The 17,666-nt window shown below is 28.8% G+C and overlaps 3 protein-coding genes across 3 annotated transcripts; 1 reads left to right on the forward strand and 2 right to left on the reverse strand.

The window, feature by feature from the left end:
- Positions 1 to 7,320: 7,320 nt before the first annotated feature.
- LOC131618767 (putative B3 domain-containing protein At2g27410) lies at positions 7,321 to 8,214 on the reverse strand. Its single transcript, XM_058889930.1, has one exon. The coding sequence runs from the start codon at positions 8,212 to 8,214 to the stop codon at positions 7,321 to 7,323; it is 894 nt and encodes a 297-aa protein (XP_058745913.1).
- A 2,187-nt stretch (positions 8,215 to 10,401) lies between these two features.
- LOC131618768 (protein FAR1-RELATED SEQUENCE 5-like) lies at positions 10,402 to 12,603 on the reverse strand. Its single transcript, XM_058889931.1, has one exon. It carries the CDS (start codon positions 12,601 to 12,603, stop codon positions 10,402 to 10,404), a length of 2,202 nt encoding a protein of 733 aa, XP_058745914.1.
- Positions 12,604 to 14,693: 2,090 nt separating this feature from the next.
- Positions 14,694 to 17,663, forward strand: LOC131620390 (amino acid transporter AVT6A-like). Its single transcript, XM_058891457.1, has 5 exons — positions 14,694 to 15,207; positions 15,582 to 15,734; positions 15,823 to 16,026; positions 16,357 to 16,822; positions 17,189 to 17,663. The coding sequence occupies exons 1-5, from the start codon at positions 14,715 to 14,717 to the stop codon at positions 17,364 to 17,366; spliced, it is 1,494 nt and encodes a 497-aa protein (XP_058747440.1). The 5' UTR covers positions 14,694 to 14,714; the 3' UTR covers positions 17,367 to 17,663.
- Positions 17,664 to 17,666: the final 3 nt, after the last annotated feature.

Raw genomic sequence — 17,666 nt, forward strand, 5'->3', positions numbered from 1 at the left:
ATTTACGTGTGGCATTTTGCATTTCGTTGTTGTTGCGTTGCATTATATCTTTTCTTTACGTTTCACATGATCTGTTGCGTTACGCTATGTTTATTCCTGCACGTTAACTCAATTCGCTCAATTCGCGTTACCTTTCGTTATGTTATGCCTTTCGCTATGCCTTTTTGTTATGTTATGCCTTTCTTTATGCTATGATTTTTGTTGTGTTAACTCCTTTCGCATCATTACATTATCAATTGAGAAGGAAAGAATAACATCACGCTAACACTTTCATAAAACTAACTAAATAGGTCTTATTGAGTACAATAGATGTGAGGGGTGCTAATACCTTGCCCTTGCATAATCGACTCTCGAACCCTAATTTGGTTGAGACAATCATTTTTTATTCTTTTAAGGGCTCAAATGATATTTTCCCTAAACTTCGGTGGCGACTTGGTTGTATTTTTATTGTTTCTTACATTAGGGAATTTTTCACGCTGCGTCAGTTGGGGATAAATCTCTTAAGCGGGTCCACCCTATTTTAGTTTGTGTTTGTGATGATTTTTAGCGTGTTTATTTATTTCCTTTTATGCTTCTTTATATTTATGTGCTTTCATTAGTGTATATTCAACTATTGTATAATCATGTATGGTATGGTTGGAACTTTTTGGTTATAGGCACATTGTGAGGAAATGTTATATACTTGAGTTCGAGAAAAACCTAAGCTTAAGATGGTGGTTGTGTAGTGTTGGCCTTCGAGACGTAGGACTCGCTTGGTTGTCAAAAAGATCCCACCTAGAGTAGATCCTCTTGAAGGTATTATTGTATAATGAGTAGTCATTATGGCGGTAATATTTTCAAATAGGGTTCGTGAATCTTGGGACCTTTCGTCTAGAACCTTGAACTTGTTGTTAGGAGTCAATGGTTGTGTAGTATTGACCTTCAAGATGTAAGACTTGTTGGGCATTATTTCAATCCCCAAAAATAAGGAGTTAAGGAGTTAATCCCTAGTCAACCCCTTTGAGCCTAGAAGTTGGTGTTTCTTTCTGTATGAAAAACCTCTTTAATATTAACCAGGGGCAGGGTAGTTATTTTGTTAATTTGATTGTGCTGTCAAATTTCAAGGGAAAGCATCCCATTTGAGTTTCAATTGCATCCTCTCTTTGCAGACATCATATAGTGTCAAAGAAGTAGTAGAATCTTACAGAGGTTGTTACTCTCGAACCATCAAAACATGGAAGTCACATCCCTTTCAAAAAAAAATAAATCAAACAAACAAATGTCATACAAGTTGTTCCAAAAATAAAAAATCATTTAACTATTATTTTATTGAGTCAATTTCCATTAGTTTTCTAACTATTATTTTTATTATTAATTTTTAATTAATTGAGTCAGCAGTCAAGTTCAAGGGTCCAAGTCCGCAAACCTTAAATTCACGCCTAACCCAATCGTTTCAGATCAAAGTGCTAAAAATAGATTGAATCAAAATTACACAAATTGAAATCAAATATTTTCATTAAGTTTCATTGAGACAAATATTATACATAAAGCCCCAAAAACTTTTTAACCTAATTGAATCAGATTACATCACTAACAAAGTCACACCCAATCTTTCCTAACTTAACAAATCAAACATTAATCTTTAAAACTAATTCTAACAGTATAAATAAAAAACCTAATGAACAGAAAAAGGGACTACAAATTTGACTCAAAAGAAATCCTAAAGTTGTTGCTCTTCACATCGAAGAACAACAACAACTAAACCCTGAAAAGCTCCAACCCTTTTCATCATCCTTGCATTAATCCTGTAGTACCTCACAAAAAAAAGAGAGAATAAGACAAAGAAGAAGTAGGGAAAAACATAAAGGAGAAAATAAGTAGAAAGGGACAAAGTTTTTACCTTTGCACGTTTAGCTTTGCTCATCGGGGGAAATCCCGCTCCCGTAGGTTGGTCCTTATATACTTTTCTTTTGTGTTCCTATTTTTATTTGTATGTTTGGGCTTTGTTGCTTACATGTGTATTAGTGTTTTTGTTATTGGATCGCTGCTTAAGTCTAGGATTTGTTGTGGGGCGATTTAGGTTTTGATTTTTTGTTTTATGGATTTGAGGGCCCAATTGGGGTTTAGATCATTATGATATATGGTTTAGGCTAGGTTTAGTTGGGTTTGATATAGGTTTAGTGTGATTTTGAGCTTGATTAGGGTTAGCTCAAGGCCAAGGATGAAGGTTCATCTTCATCATGATGAACATGATGAAGAGATGAAGATTTCTAGGTAGGGTCTAAGATTGCAGGTTAGAGTTCTTCTTAATTAGGGTTAGGGTTCTTCTTCTAGTTAGGGTTCTTATTGATTAGGGTTAGGGTTCTTGATTTTTCTTAGGATTCATGTTCTAAACCTAGGGTTCTTGAGAGTTGGTTGAAGGTTTGTTTGAAGGTGGTGGCCCTAGTGGTGGTACTAGGGTGGTCTATAGTGAGGTATGGAAGACCAACCGACTAAAGCGATTTACGGCCGGTGGTCCATATACAGTTAAGGGAAAGTTTAGTAAGAGGATGAGGTAGAGATAAATGAGAGAGAGAGAGAGAGATAGAGAGCGGGGAAAGGAAAATGGGCCCTCTTCTAAAGAATCTCCTTTAAATACTCATATCACTGAGATCCACTGGATTTGTATAATTTGACTCGCATCATGTACACACACACACCCCCCCATCCACTCAAATATCTAACCTTGTTTTTCTTTGTCTGTCCACCTCCCTAAGGGATGTGTTGTCATCATAAAAAATGGGGAGAGTGTGGATCTATGTACTTGCATCTATGATGTTTGCAACATTCTATTTGGTTTTAATGATGACAACACTCCAAAGTGAAGTATTCATCAGAAGTGTTGATCAAGTCCATCTGGTTTTGATGATGACAATACTATAAGGTGAAGTCATCATTTGATGTGGTGATCAGGTTATTAAGCTTAAAGATCAAGATATCAAAGCTTATCTAAGTGGTGATAAAGTTGTGTTTCTTGAAGATCAAAATATAAAAGCACATCGATGCGGCAACCAAGTGGTGATGCTTGGAGATCAAGAACTCAAAGCCTTTATTTGGAGGACAACATTTAATGTCAAGCAACGTTAGGTAGATACAATGAAGACCTCTGATCAAACCGTGAGTTTAATAAAGATATTTATCATGAAGATTTATCTCAAGCCTCGTCAGGTAGAAGATTCAAGGTTCCAGTGAAGGGCTAAAGTCAAATATACATAGAAAGGGATCCTAAATCTCTATAGTTGTGAAAGACAGGAAGTGTGAAAGCTTGTCGTGTTTGAGTCGAGTGATCCGTGTCTGTAAATGTATAAGACTAGCTATCAAATTTACTAAGGCAAAACACACACACACTCTTTAATGGTTGAAAAGTATCTCTAATTTAACTAAAACAACCAGGAAATTTTTTTTGCCTTGCTAGTACTAGCTACAAAAAATTAAATTATGAGTGTAGTTTACACTAAATAATCGATTAGCATTTTAGGCTTAAATGATTATTTCTTTTGTAGCACCTCATATTCAATTATTAAGTATTATGATCAATTAGTAACAACACATTTTATAAACCTTCCATTTTTGTACTGAATAATCAATTATTAGCATTAAAAAGGCTGATGGATCTTTTCATTTTTGAGCCACATTTTATCTTATAAATATAGGGTTTTCCCTCCTTTTATTTTACACTTGAAAAACGTATTCTAATACCGTTCTCTCACTCTCTTTTCTCTCTTTTTATTCCTTCACATTGCTTTAATGCTCTTGAGAGTGAATTCTTTTATCTGTGAGGTGTTTGGATATGGTGTAAACGCATTATTGTAAAATTTCATTATGACAAATTTTTTGTTTGGTTGTGAGCTTAACCACTTGAAAAGATTTTGTTTTGTTATTGAGGCGAACATGTTAAAAACTTTATTGGGTTAGGATATCTTCGTAGTAGAAACTCTTAAGAAGGAGTTATTGGAGAAAAGAGTATGTCAAATCATTGTACCGAACCTCTATAAATATCTATTGCATATTTCTATTCCGTTATCTATTTATATTTCAATTATTTATCTTTCAATTATCAAACACTTTCATACTTTTGTGTTTATAGTCACTTGTCCAACACATTGGTTCTATATTTTGTTATTGGTCCTTAATTTAGGTCAGTTATGGTTGATTGGCATTATACTGTTGGCTAAAAATGGTTGTTGTTGCTCGACATTGTCGTGTTTTAAAGGAGTGGTTGGGTTGTTGGTATATGGACATATTTCTATAAAGGAGGCCAGATTTTTTCGCTGCTCTCACAGATATATATTCGATGATCATCAGTATACAAGGTATTTTTTATTTACAATTGAGTTTCACGCCCGTATGTGAGTTTGCTGAATTGTGCTTGTTATGTGTTTGTGTGATTGCTCAGGATTTAGAAAGTGATTTGTTTATTTATTCTTTGGGGGTTCTCTATATCACATTTGAGTTGTTTTTTTTTTACTATGTCAGATTTCCGAAGAAAAAAATCGATCTTTTTGTCCAAAATATAAAAAGTTGACTTTTTGTCAAAAATATAAAAAGTCGACTTTTCTAAGAAAAAAATGATTTTTTATCGAAAATATAAAAAGTCGAATTTTCCGGAAAAAATTGATTTTTTGCCGAAAATATCAAAAGTCGACTTTTTCGAGAAAAAATTGATTTTTTTCGAAAGTAAAAAAATCGATTTGTTATCGAAAAAAAATTTTTTTTTTCGAAATTATAAAAAATTCGAATTTTTTCGAAAATAAAAAATCATTATTTCCAAAATAAAAAAATCTGTTTTTTTTTCAAAAATAAAAAAAAAATCAATTTTTTAATAAAAATAAAAAAAATTAATTTATATGAAAAATATTTTGTGAAAAAGTTTGGACCTTGAAGCCTTACTTAAAATTTAGGAGTCTTTATTTTAAAACCCTACTTATTTTGGGACTCATTTACTTTTGACAATTTCTTTAAAGACCCCCTACCTTCCTGAAAATCTGTGGCGAAATTTTCAAAATGCCCCTATATTTCGAAGATGCATCTCTGAAATCACTTTTTTCTGATAAAAAGTTGATTTCGGAAGTACACTTCCGAAAACACCAAGAAAAAGGTGTTTTCGGAGATGTATTTCCGAAAACACCAAAAAAGGTGTTTTCGAGATCCATTTCCGAAATCAAATTTTTTTTGAGAGAGGGGTTGCCTTCGGAGATTCATATCCGAAATATTCTAATTTTTGGTCTTGGAATATTTCGGATATGCATTTCCGAAAAAATTCAATAATTATTAAAAAAATAAAATCAAGGTGAATCAATACAATTAATAATACAATTAATAGTATAATTAATTATATTAATTAAAATATATTATTAAATATATATAATTATAATCAAGATATAATAATAATAATATTAACCTAATAAATATTTAAATTAACATTTTATTTTTATATAAAAAATTAATAATAATAATAATAAAGATATTTATTTTCTATTTTTTTATTATACATAAAAAAATTATTTTATAAACTAATTTTCAAAAACAATTTTATAGTTATGAAAAATCATTTTATAAACAAAATTTCTTAAACTATTTTAAAGTTAAAAATTATTTTACTAACTTATATAAACTAAAAATATTCTAATTTCATAAGTAAATTTTGAATTATATAAAATTAAATATATAATTTATTTATTTATTAAATAAAATTAATATAAAATTTTCTTCTAATTTTTTTAAACTAAATGAAAAATGATTTTTTATCATAATTAATTATTAAAATAATTAATATAATTTTTATAGTTTTTATTTTATTATTTTGAAAAACTATGTAATTTAATATTTATATTAAAATATGAATAAATAGTAAATAATTTTATCCTTATTTGATCTCTTTTATTTTAAAATTTTGCTGAATAATTATTAATGTATTTATTTTTATATAATCATAATTATTGTGTATTAGTTATAGTATTAGTAACTATTAATATGAAATTTATTTTTTAATTTTAATTGAAATTAGAATAGAAATATCAACCGTATAATTATCATTATCATTATTATTATTATTTATAACTTATAAATTATATCAATTTTATAATATATGAATTAATCAATATTCTAAAAAATTTAATTTTTGGGATATTTTCGGATATGCATATCCGGAAAAACCTCTGACCATTTTTTAGGGGGTTATTTTGAATATGCATTTCTGAATTAATCAAAATCTCAATTTTTTTGGTGTTTCGGAGATGCATCTCCGAAATAACCAAAATTCCAAATTTTTCGGAGATGTATCTCCGAATTCTTGAAAAATCTGAAAAAAAATTACTTCAGAAATGCATTTTCGAAATAGAGATATTTTTTAGTTTTAGCTGGAGGTTGTCCATCTGTAAAAAAATCTCTTACTCTTAAACATTTAAGCTCCTTATATTTTGAGGATCTTAAATATTACCCCTAACCCTTTAAATTTTCCTCTAGTTATTTTCCATCATCTATTTAGGTGTTACAGATGATGATTGACTCACTTTCTATCATTCCTAATCGTACTTAAAATATAGTATAACTGCTTAAATAATAAAAAAAAAAATTATTTGAAAAAACTACTAAATTTACTAACTCAAATTATGTTAAAATAAATTAGATATTAATCAATTATTCAAAAATTGATTACATATTAATTAAAAATTAAATTTAATAGGATGCAAATTCTACTTGATGGATTTTTTTTTAAGGAAGTTACATATTAGAAACCCTCACGGGAGAAGCAATTCCCTAAACATGGAATGCAACAAAGATTAATATGTTTTATGGCTAACAGTCTATATGGTCTAGAATCTATTTTTCAAAGAAACAAGAACAAATGCATCAAAGAAAGCCACCAATGAATGCATACAAAAGATAGTCTCTTAAATCAATTATCCACTAACGTGATGGATGACCTCTTTCAGCAATCCACATTTTTATAACTACAAAATCCGATAACTTATGATTGTTTTTAAATCCCTACTCTTCTGCTTTTTAACAAAACACTTAATGTGCCCCAAATTTAAATGGAAAATATTATAATTAAATTTTAAATTAAAAATTAAAAATTATGATTAACTACATATGAAAAAGAGCATAGAAATTAAATTCATTGATGGTAATATGTTTTGGTTGAAAAAAAGCAGAAAGCTTACTCTATTAAAGAATATGAAATCTAACAAAAGAAACGATAATAACAACCATATTAGTCTTGAACGAAGCATACATATAACTCGACACAAGCCTATGGGCATAAAAAATTAATCCTAACTCTTAGCAATCTTCACTTCATTATTCTTCCGTTTTCGAAACCGCAGTTGAATTCTTCAGCTCTTTACCTTTTTCAATTTCTTGTGACTCGTTATCGTTGAATAAAAGGTGCAACTTGCCGTTAACTCTAAATGACCAAATGTCAAGTTTTTGATGCTCTTTAAAATTATTTTTCAACAAAACAGGTGTCCAACCAGGATGAAGATTATAAATACTAGTACTCGTCATGTCCCACTTCTTCAAAGACAGTGAGAACTCGTTAAAACAAGGATCTAGCACAGTCACTTTTAAACCAAACGGTTTTCCTTCTTGATCCCTTGTTTTCAAGGATGTTTTTTCTATTTCTGTGAGAAAATCATACTTGATTTGTGAAATTGGCATTGAAAGACGATTGTTGTTAGGGTTGAGATCAGTTTTATACAATTCCTTGCACATGATATATTTAATATCACTACCATTCAACACTTTGATCATGTTATTAACATGATTAGGCAATTCTGGTGGCGGTGATAGCACAGTTTCTTTCTTGCGAATTATTGGTTTTCTCTTAATTGTGGACTTTGATTTCACTCTTCTTCCTCCATCAGACATGATATCTTCGTTACTTGAACGACACCTTTTTTTGTCATTAACTTCTACTCTTTTCACTCTACTTTGTGAAATAAGAAAGAGATTTGCTTCTTGACACACAATGTGACTGATTTTCTCTATTTGTGCTAACTCATCTTTAGTATAAAACTCTGGAGAAATTTGAGATAACACTCTATTCAAAGAAAAATGAGATAGTGGATCAAATTTCTTTTCCATTGTTTTCAACTTTTGCATATATGCATTGATCTTCTCAATAGCCATAGCTTTCTTTTGCATCATGACTTCTGAATTTTGTAACTCTGCAATGTTCTTCTTCATGGACATTGGTTTCTTTTCTTGTTCCGTAATGTGTTGATAAATGTTGTGATTTTAAGTGTTGATCAAGTGTGTATTTATAATGATTATGAAGATTTAAAATTAAAAACTGAATCATATAATATCTTATCCTATATCGCAATTTAAAAAAGATTTGATCTAAAAATCTCGATAACCTGTTACAATGAATTTATTTTGTTCTATTGAGCTATTTTTTTAATTTTAAATAATGATAGTTTGTTTACTTAAATCTTTTTGTTAGACAATTTCTGTTACAATGACATATTTCAATTCTCCTTTATAATAGGCTAAATTTTGTTACAAAATAAAAAAAGATTTAATCTTAAAATCTGAATCGATTCTCCTTTTTTTTTTTTAATAATAATGAGTAATGACTCAATTCAACATTTTATAAAGTTATCAAACAAAATCAACCTAATATTTAAATTTAAATTTTTTCAACCAATACGTGTGACATAATTTTATTACTGAATTTTTTGAACACTTAGTTCATTTTGAAATACAAGTAAAATTTTCTACTTAATATTGATCTCTTTTACTTTCCATTCCGTTTTTGTACTTTTTATTCCGCTAAATTTTATCAAACTCCTAAATAAAAATAGTCAGAGTTAATTATATCAAGTTCGTATACAAATTGTTTTAAATTAAGAATTTTTTGTTACAATAACTAAAATAATCATTTATTTCTATGTTTATATATTTAAAACATTTGAATTTTTTAATATTATTATTTAAAAACTGAATTTCTATTTATAATTATTTTCAGTTTATATATATATATATATATATATATATATATATATATATATATATATATATATATATATATATATATATATATATATATATATATATATATATATATATATATATATATATATATATATATATATATATATATATGAAGGGTCAAATTACACCAATTAATTACACCAACTATTACACTCATTTACAACCTTTGATTTATTTAAAATCCAATGGCTATTAAAATAACACCTTAATATAATATTTCCTTTTCTTTTATATATATATATATATATATATATATATATATATATATATATATATATATATATATATATATATATATATATATATATATATATATATATATATATATATATATATATATATATATATATATATATATATATATATATATATTCCCAATCAATACCATATATATTACCAAGATATCATTTTTCTCTCACATCAATAATCAATGTCAAATATAAATATATTTACATGTAATGTACCTAAGATTCTCATTAAAATTGGGTACACACTCACACACGTGAGTTTTTTCTTTTAATTTTCTTTAAAAAATTCTCATTATTTTTAAAAAAGATTTTCATCAAGATATTATTTCTTTTAAATTAAGAGATTCATATATATACATATTTATTCATATGTATTGTACATAATATTTTTTTATATATGAAATAATATATCTAATCAATTATATATATTAACAAAATGTGGTACACACTCACACACATGAGTTTTCTCTTTGAATTTTTTAAAAAAGATTTTCATTAAGATATTAATTTTTTTAAATTAAGAGATTTATATATATATATATTTATATATATATATATATATATATATATTCATTTACATGTATTGTACAAAATATTTTCATCAAGATATTCTTTTATATTTTTAAAAAATATCTCATTGTTTTTTTTCTTCAATTTTATTTAAATTAAATTACATTCTATTAATTAAAATTAAAGAATAAAATTTACATAAAAATTTAAAATATATATAAATAATAAATACAAAATAATTTAATTGAAAATAAAGTATATATATATATATATATATATATATATATATATATATATATATATATATATATATAAGAAATCATTCTCAAATTTTAAAACAAATAAAATGTCATAGTACTGATGAGATATCATTTTAAAATTCCTTGAAACTAGAAAATAAAATAATGTCTATAATAATAACTATAAATATCTTCGATCTCCATCTGCTAGCTTCCTTTTCTCCATCTTTCATGATAAGTATACACGAGTTATGTGATTTAGTCCTTGCATGAAGACCTGTAAAATAGTATGAAGCATTATAACTATAATATCATGTTTGTAGTATTATAATTCTATAATAATTTATCAAACAAAATTATATACAAATTCTTACAAAATGAACATGTCAAGTTGTTTTATTTTTGCAAGTTGATTGATAGTGACCATATTCTCCACAGTATTTGCATGCCCTTCTTTTAACTAGTGTCTTATCCATCGACAATTCTACACCACGTTTATATCTTTCTTGTACACGGACACTGTCAGAATCTTTTCTCTTTCTACCTTTTTTTTGTGACACATTGGGGTCTTGGATAATAAAATTCGAAACATTATCATGTGTGTCATCTACATCTTGTTGTTGCAAATCTATCGGAGCATCATTTACATTGGAGAATTTTAATCCCATTGTTTCCAAAGTATTACAAATACGCTCAAACTCTACCATAATAAACCCATATGCTTCTTTTGATTGTTTAGAAAATTTTGAAAATTTGCTAAATTGTTGATTCAAGTGTATGCTTCTCAAAGTATCCACCTCATCATTATGAGAATCCATAACACTAACCTCCATGCATCTATTAGCTTCTTTTGTCCAGCTATGCAATATATATTGACTAGGAATTTGAAGTATATTTTTAGTTTGAAAAATTGTCAAAATGTGCCTGCATAATATTCCCATAAATTCAAAAAGCTGACAAGTACAATTAGCATCCTTTGAGTCTAAATTTATATCAACGATGAATTTGTCTCGATCTTTAAAACAATTGGATATTTGATACCTATATTGTGAGTCATTTTTCTCAATCTTGTGCTTTGTAAATTGGCTAACAAGTGCAAGTTCATGTTGAAATTTTCCAAACATATTTCTTGTATAAATCGATGCCGCATGCCCCTCTATTTTCGATTTGATACTCAAAATGCATGATTTATGTTTAGACTCAAAGTCCTCTCTCTTTTCAGCTTCATAACGATTATTAACTGCCATTTCAAATGTTACCACAAATTCTTGTAATGTTGTGGTTGAATTAACAAAAGAGTCAAAAAAAGAATTGATGCTCTCACTTCTTTGTGTAGTATTCATTCCGGCAAAAAAAGTTTTTCTGTTATAAACGGGTATCCATGACTCTCGAATTTCAAACAACCGTTGAAGCCATTCATTTTCTTGTAAATTGTAGGTATCCATTATTTGCTGCCAATCAACTTCAAAATCATTTACGGTTGGTGATTCTCGAATGCATCTCTTTAGCTCATGCTTAAACTTTGATTTTTTGTGATATATATGTGCAAGCTTTTCTGGAAACTTCTTTCTTATGTTCCACAAACATAAACGATGGCGGGTTTGTGGAAATACCTTAGTCACTGCAGCTCCAATAGCTAAGTCTTGATCAGTTATTATTGATATTGGTTTTTTTCCATTCATTGCTTCAAGCCAAGTTTCAAATAACCATGTAAAAGATATTTCTGATTCATCTTGTAATAATGCACAGCCAAATAAAATTGATTGGAGATGATGGTTTACCCCAGTAAATGGGGCAAATGACATACTATATTTGTTGGTTTTATAAGTAGTGTCAAAGGTAACAACGTCTCCAAAATGTTGATAAGCTAACCTTGATCTGGCATCAACCCAATTTTTTTTTACCATTCTAGCTTCATCGTCACACTGTATTGCATAGAAAAAATTAGAATTTTGAGCTTGCTTGTGCTTGCAATAATTGAAAACTGCTTGCGCATCTCCGATATCCAAATTATTCGTTCGAACATTTCTCATGTGATTCCAACAGTCTCTATTAGAAAAAGCTAAATCACTTTCCTTAAACATTGAAGCAACCTTTCCAGTAGGCAGACCTTCTTCACTAAACTTCTCAATAAGATTTTTTGCAGCACTATTCATATTTTTATGACACCTCAAATAAGATACACTTTTGGGACTAGCCATGACATGATTGTGATTATTGTCATATGATTTTACAGTCCACATGTGGCTATTATTTTCTTTTGATATAGTAAGTGATGCTTGACATCCCATGCGCATGGTTGAACATTTTTTCTTCACTTCCACGTTATTATCATTCGTACTTTTCACTGGTAGTTTACCCTCCCTAACACATACTAAAATGCAATAATTTGCCTTACTTGATCGAGTACTAATTCCAAATCCTTTTGCTTTAGAAAATAATCTGTAAAAATCTGTAGCTTTTTCCAATGAATCAAATTCCATTCCTACATAAGGCTCAATATTCTCTTCTGCAACAATATTAATTTGTGGCTCTTCAGAAAAGTTAATATTTGATTCAAGTTCATCATCCAAAATAGTCTCTTCCATCCTGTAAAATATTCGAATAAAGTTTAAATATACATTTGATCTCTGAAAATATACAATTATTTTCATCTTAAATAAAAAATACATATATTTGCAAAATAAAAAACTGTACTACAACTATTTTCAATGTTCTAATAAGAACATAACCAAAAACAAAAACCAAAAAATAATATAATAATATAAACAAATTCACCATTTAAATGATCTAATAAGAACATAAAACTTATAACTAAAAGTAGTCAAAGACAATTAAAATAATAGAAAAAGAAAACTTACTTGATGAACTAGATGAATAGACTTGTGAAAAAGAAACAATAACAAGATATTTGATAACAATTTTTTTCTCGCACGTCAAAATTGTATTAAGCAAGACTACGAAGTATCAGAATATTTTATTTCAAATGCATACATATATATTATTTGGCGATACATTTATGGATATAAATATATATGAAATTGATGACTCATGTGAGAAAAAAATATTTTGTTAATATATATAATTGATTAGATATATTATTTCATATATAAAAAAATATTATGTACAAATACATGTAAATATATATGCATATATATGAATCTCTTAATTTAAAAGAAATAATATCTTGATGAAAATCTTTTTTAAAAATAATGAGAATTTTTAAAACAAAATTAAAAGAAAAAACTCACGTGTGTGAGTGTATACCCAATTTTAATGAGAATCTTAGGTACATTACATGTAAATATATTTGACATTGATTATTGATGTGAGAGAAAAATAATATCTTTATATATATATATATATATATATATATATATATATATATATATATATATATATATATATATATATATATATATATATATATATATATATATATATATATATATATTAAAATTATATTTTTTCTCAATTTATTGTCATTACAACTATATGAGTCTATATTTATATTTTTAAAAATGAATTTAACCATCACTACTCTTAATTTTAACAAATTCCTTCTGCATGGTTTGAGTCATCCTCAATCAAATGAGATACTTGAAATATGGTTGTTCATTTTTACTCGCCTCTACAAATTCCTTTTAAGGCGATATCTGTATATAATGAAATTTTAAATCAAATTTTACTTTTAATAGTTATTTAATATAATTCCTATAATTTTATTTTAGTATAATATTTAGAGCTTATTTATAAGTTATAATTAAATAATTTTAAATTTATGATACAATTAACTTATTTATTATCAAATTTTTATGATGAAATCAAATTTATTTTTATTTCTGCTAAAAGTCATTTATTGTTTTTTCTGATCATATAAATAAATTAGGGTCAAGAGATGATTTAGGCTTACTCTTAAATTTTTTTAGTTATATGATTTGATTTTTCGCAAATGAAGTAAGAGAAAACACCATTTTTATTTCTTTGAAATAATGTTTGTTACCTAAAAATTATAGCAATTAAAACCCTTAAAATATCCACATTAATCATATTGCGATTTTGAATTTTTTAATGATTTACATATTACTTCTTATCCACGTTGAAAATTTTGTTGTTGTTAAAAACAACAAGACTTTATTTTTTGATCTTGTTTTCGGAATTCTTTTTTATTTTAGAGACGAGTAAAAAGTCAGTTTTTTGTTAGAGGTCTATTTTTTTGTTTGCCATGTGCCTCTTAAAAGTCGGGACCGGCCCTGGCGGACATTAACATAAATTTTTATAATTTTTGGATTTTAAAGATGTATTGTCGGTGAGCTCGCCCCGCACTCATTTTTTTCGAACTACTATTTTAGGTCTACATCCTCAACAATCTTGATCTCGTTTCATTTTTTTAGTACTTTTCCGAGATAGACTTAATCAGAACGAGCATGTCCGTTTATCATGTTCGTTCTTCCTGTATTTTTTCTCGGAACAGAACAAAATTTTAGATCCGCAGCCTCTAAAATTTATTCTGCCCCAACTCGTTTTTTGTGGATTTTTTTTTGCAAACGCAAACATTAATATAAATTTTTATATTTTGTGGAATTTAAATATTACACTAGTATCACAATTAACAATATTTCTTTCTATTGATTTGTATTATCATGTGGATATATATCATATGACAGGTAAGAGAGAGAAAACAAACATTAAGCATTAAATGATTGACAGTTGTAATATCAACAGAAGCAACAATATGGGAAAACCCAACAATCCCACAGGAACAAGCGAACTTCTTATAGATGAATCTCCATTACTACAAACTACAACAGATGACAAAATTGAAGTTGAAATTCCACATGATGATAGATCCAAATCCAATTCTAAAAACAATGGATCATCATCATCATCATCAGCATCATTCACTGGTTCTGTGTTCAATTTATCAACCACCATAATCGGTGCTGGAATCATGGCTTTACCAGCAGCCATGAAAGTCTTAGGTCTAACAATTGGTATTGTTTCCATCATCTTCCTTGCTTTGCTTACTCATACCTCTTTGGATATTCTCATGAGGTTTAGCAGAGTTGCTAAGGCTCAGTCTTATGGTGATGTTATGGGGTTTGCTTTTGGAAGTCTTGGAAGATTGGTTTTTCAGATTGCTGTTCTTTTGAACAATTTTGGTATCCTTGTTGTCTACACCATCATTATTGGTAACTCAACTTTAGATTTATATCATCTTTTGTCCATTAACATTTGTAATTTTATACATTATAGGAATTTAATGTGTATAATTTCAAAGTTTATAAGTCTAGGCTTAGGTCCTGAGAGTGTGCGTTTCTCAAAATCTCAGGTTCGAATCCTAATAAGTGCTATGATTCTGGAATTTACCACATAAGCCCTTATTGAAAGTGTTGGGATGCTAGTATGATAAGTTAGAAATTTGGTGTATGCTAGTATTGGATTCAAATTTGGTTTTGCTAATGAGTAATTATGCTTAGAAACTTCAATAGGGTTTTTCTATGGTGTCATATGTCATGAAAATTCGATGAGTTGAATTGAATGCTTTAGACTACTTGATTTGCAGGGGATGTACTGTCTGGAACATCTTCATCTGGAATTCATCATTTCGGTGTACTGGAAGGATGGTTTGGCGAACACTGGTCGACCGGGCGGACTTTTGTTCTTTTCGTGACAACCATTGTAGTATTTGCTCCATTAGGATTCTTTAAGAGAATAGGTACAATTTGTTTCATTTAATATTTTTAGCGTGCGTAGCATTATTGTGAATAACCATTTAGTTTTTTTGTTTCATTTTATGCCTGCAGATTCTTTGCGATATACTTCGGGTTTAGCAGTGGCTCTGGCAATTGTTTTTCTAGTCATAACTGCGGGAATCACGATTGTTAAACTGTTCAATGGAAGTATAGAGAGTCCTAGGTTGCTTCCTAATATTACTGATATGTCATCTATTTGGAATCTCTTCACAGCAGCTCCGGTTCTTGTGACAGCATTTGTTTGTCATTACAATGGTAATCTATTTCAATCAGTCCTCTTATTGTTAAACTTCAAAAATTGGTATCTCTCATAAGCTACCCCGAATTGCTTATGAAAATAAGCTAAATATAACATACAAACTTATCATTAGTTTTTCTAAACGGGAGCCCTGTTTAAAACCAAAGCAAAACTCTATATGGACTTGGCCCAACACAGAGATCTTGAGAGAAACACACTCTCTCAGGACCCAAGTCTTCAACACTAGGCCAACCCCTGGAGGTTTACTATGATATTTGATATTACAAACTGTAAATCTAAGAAATTTGAACAGTATATGAGTTTCACTAAAGTATAGTCTTTTGCAGTGCATACAATAGACAATGAACTAGGAGACTCTTCACCAATACAACCAGTTATATCTGCATCACTGGTTCTTTGTTCAAGTATATACATTCTTACAGCTTTATTCGGATTTCTACTATTTGGTGAGTCGACTCTCGATGATGTACTGGCCAACTTTGATGCCGATCTCGGCATCCCTTATAGCCATCTGCTCAACGACATCGTTCGGATCAGCTATGCTCTTCATCTCATGCTTGTTTTCCCAGTTATCTTCTTTTCGCTTCGATTCAATTTGGATGATCTTGTCTTTCCCTCAGCCACATCACTGGAATCAGATAATTGTAGATTTTCATTGATCACTACTGGACTCATTACTTTGCTCTATGTGGCTGCAAATTTTGTACCTAGCATTTGGGATGTTTTCCAATTCACTGGTGCAACTGCTACTGTTTGTCTCGGGTTTATTTTCCCGGCCGCAATTGCTCTGAGGTGTGTTTTCTAATTTACCAATGTTATTAGTACTGATTGTTAAGAGTCCTACATCGGATAATATATGGGTTGAACACGTGTTTATAAGTGGGCGAAATCTTCATCCTAAAAGCTAGTATTGCAGGGATGAGTTAGCCCCAACCACAACTCTAAATATAGTATCAAGAGTCTTGTTCAAGATCCGGTAGATCACATGCTATCATGTTTTTGCTATCGGGTCATGCTCCAGATGTCCAGTTCTTGGCGTGGGAGGATGTGTTAAGGCTCCTACATCAGAACAATATATATGGCCTGAACTTGTGCTTATTTGGAAGACCGATCACATTATGTTTTTTTCCCTTCTAACCTTAAATACTGCTGTTTCAGGGATCCACATAGCATTGCAAGTAAGAAGGACAAGATTTTATCAATTGTCATGATTATTCTGGCCGTCTTCTCAAATGTTGTGGCTATATACAGCAATGCTGAAGCTTTGTTCAGAAAACACCAAAGTAATTCAAATTTAGACAGAAACTTTGCTTGGCCTATGAAGATCCAGCATTAATTTTAATGAGTGATGACACTGTCCAAGTTTTCAGCATATCAATTCAAACAAGTGAATGAGAGCATGTCTCTTAAGATGGCTTGAAGAACTTTTTGAGAGATAATTTCCCAGGCTCTCGTAGCAAAGGAGTAGCAAAGAAGTGTAGAAAGAAAATTAAAGTACAAATGGAGAGTTATGTGATATATAGACACTTATATTGCACATGAAATGTAACTTATTTCTCAAAACACTTATCAATAATGTAATTCCAATAATGTAATTCATGAACGAGAGTGAATTCATTTTGTTGAGAGTTTATGT

This window comes from Vicia villosa, linkage group LG7 (genome assembly GCF_029867415.1).
Source record: "Vicia villosa cultivar HV-30 ecotype Madison, WI linkage group LG7, Vvil1.0, whole genome shotgun sequence".
Lineage (NCBI taxonomy): Eukaryota > Viridiplantae > Streptophyta > Magnoliopsida > Fabales > Fabaceae > Vicia > Vicia villosa.

What these genes read in the sequence shown, in the direction of transcription:
- LOC131620390 (XM_058891457.1), top strand. Translation starts at nt 14,715, where the DNA reads ATGATTGACAGTTGTAATATCAACAGAAGCAACAATATGGGAAAACCC. An exon ending in AGGATTCTTTAAGAGAATAG is followed by an intron (nt 15,735 to 15,822) that starts GTACAATTTGTT and finishes TTATGCCTGCAG; the next exon opens with ATTCTTTGCGATATACTTCG. An exon ending in ATTTGTTTGTCATTACAATG is followed by an intron (nt 16,027 to 16,356) that starts GTAATCTATTTC and finishes AGTCTTTTGCAG; the next exon opens with TGCATACAATAGACAATGAA.
- LOC131618767 (XM_058889930.1), bottom strand. Translation starts at nt 8,214, where the DNA reads ATGTCCATGAAGAAGAACATTGCAGAGTTACAAAATTCAGAAGTCATG.
- LOC131618768 (XM_058889931.1), bottom strand. Translation starts at nt 12,603, where the DNA reads ATGGAAGAGACTATTTTGGATGATGAACTTGAATCAAATATTAACTTT.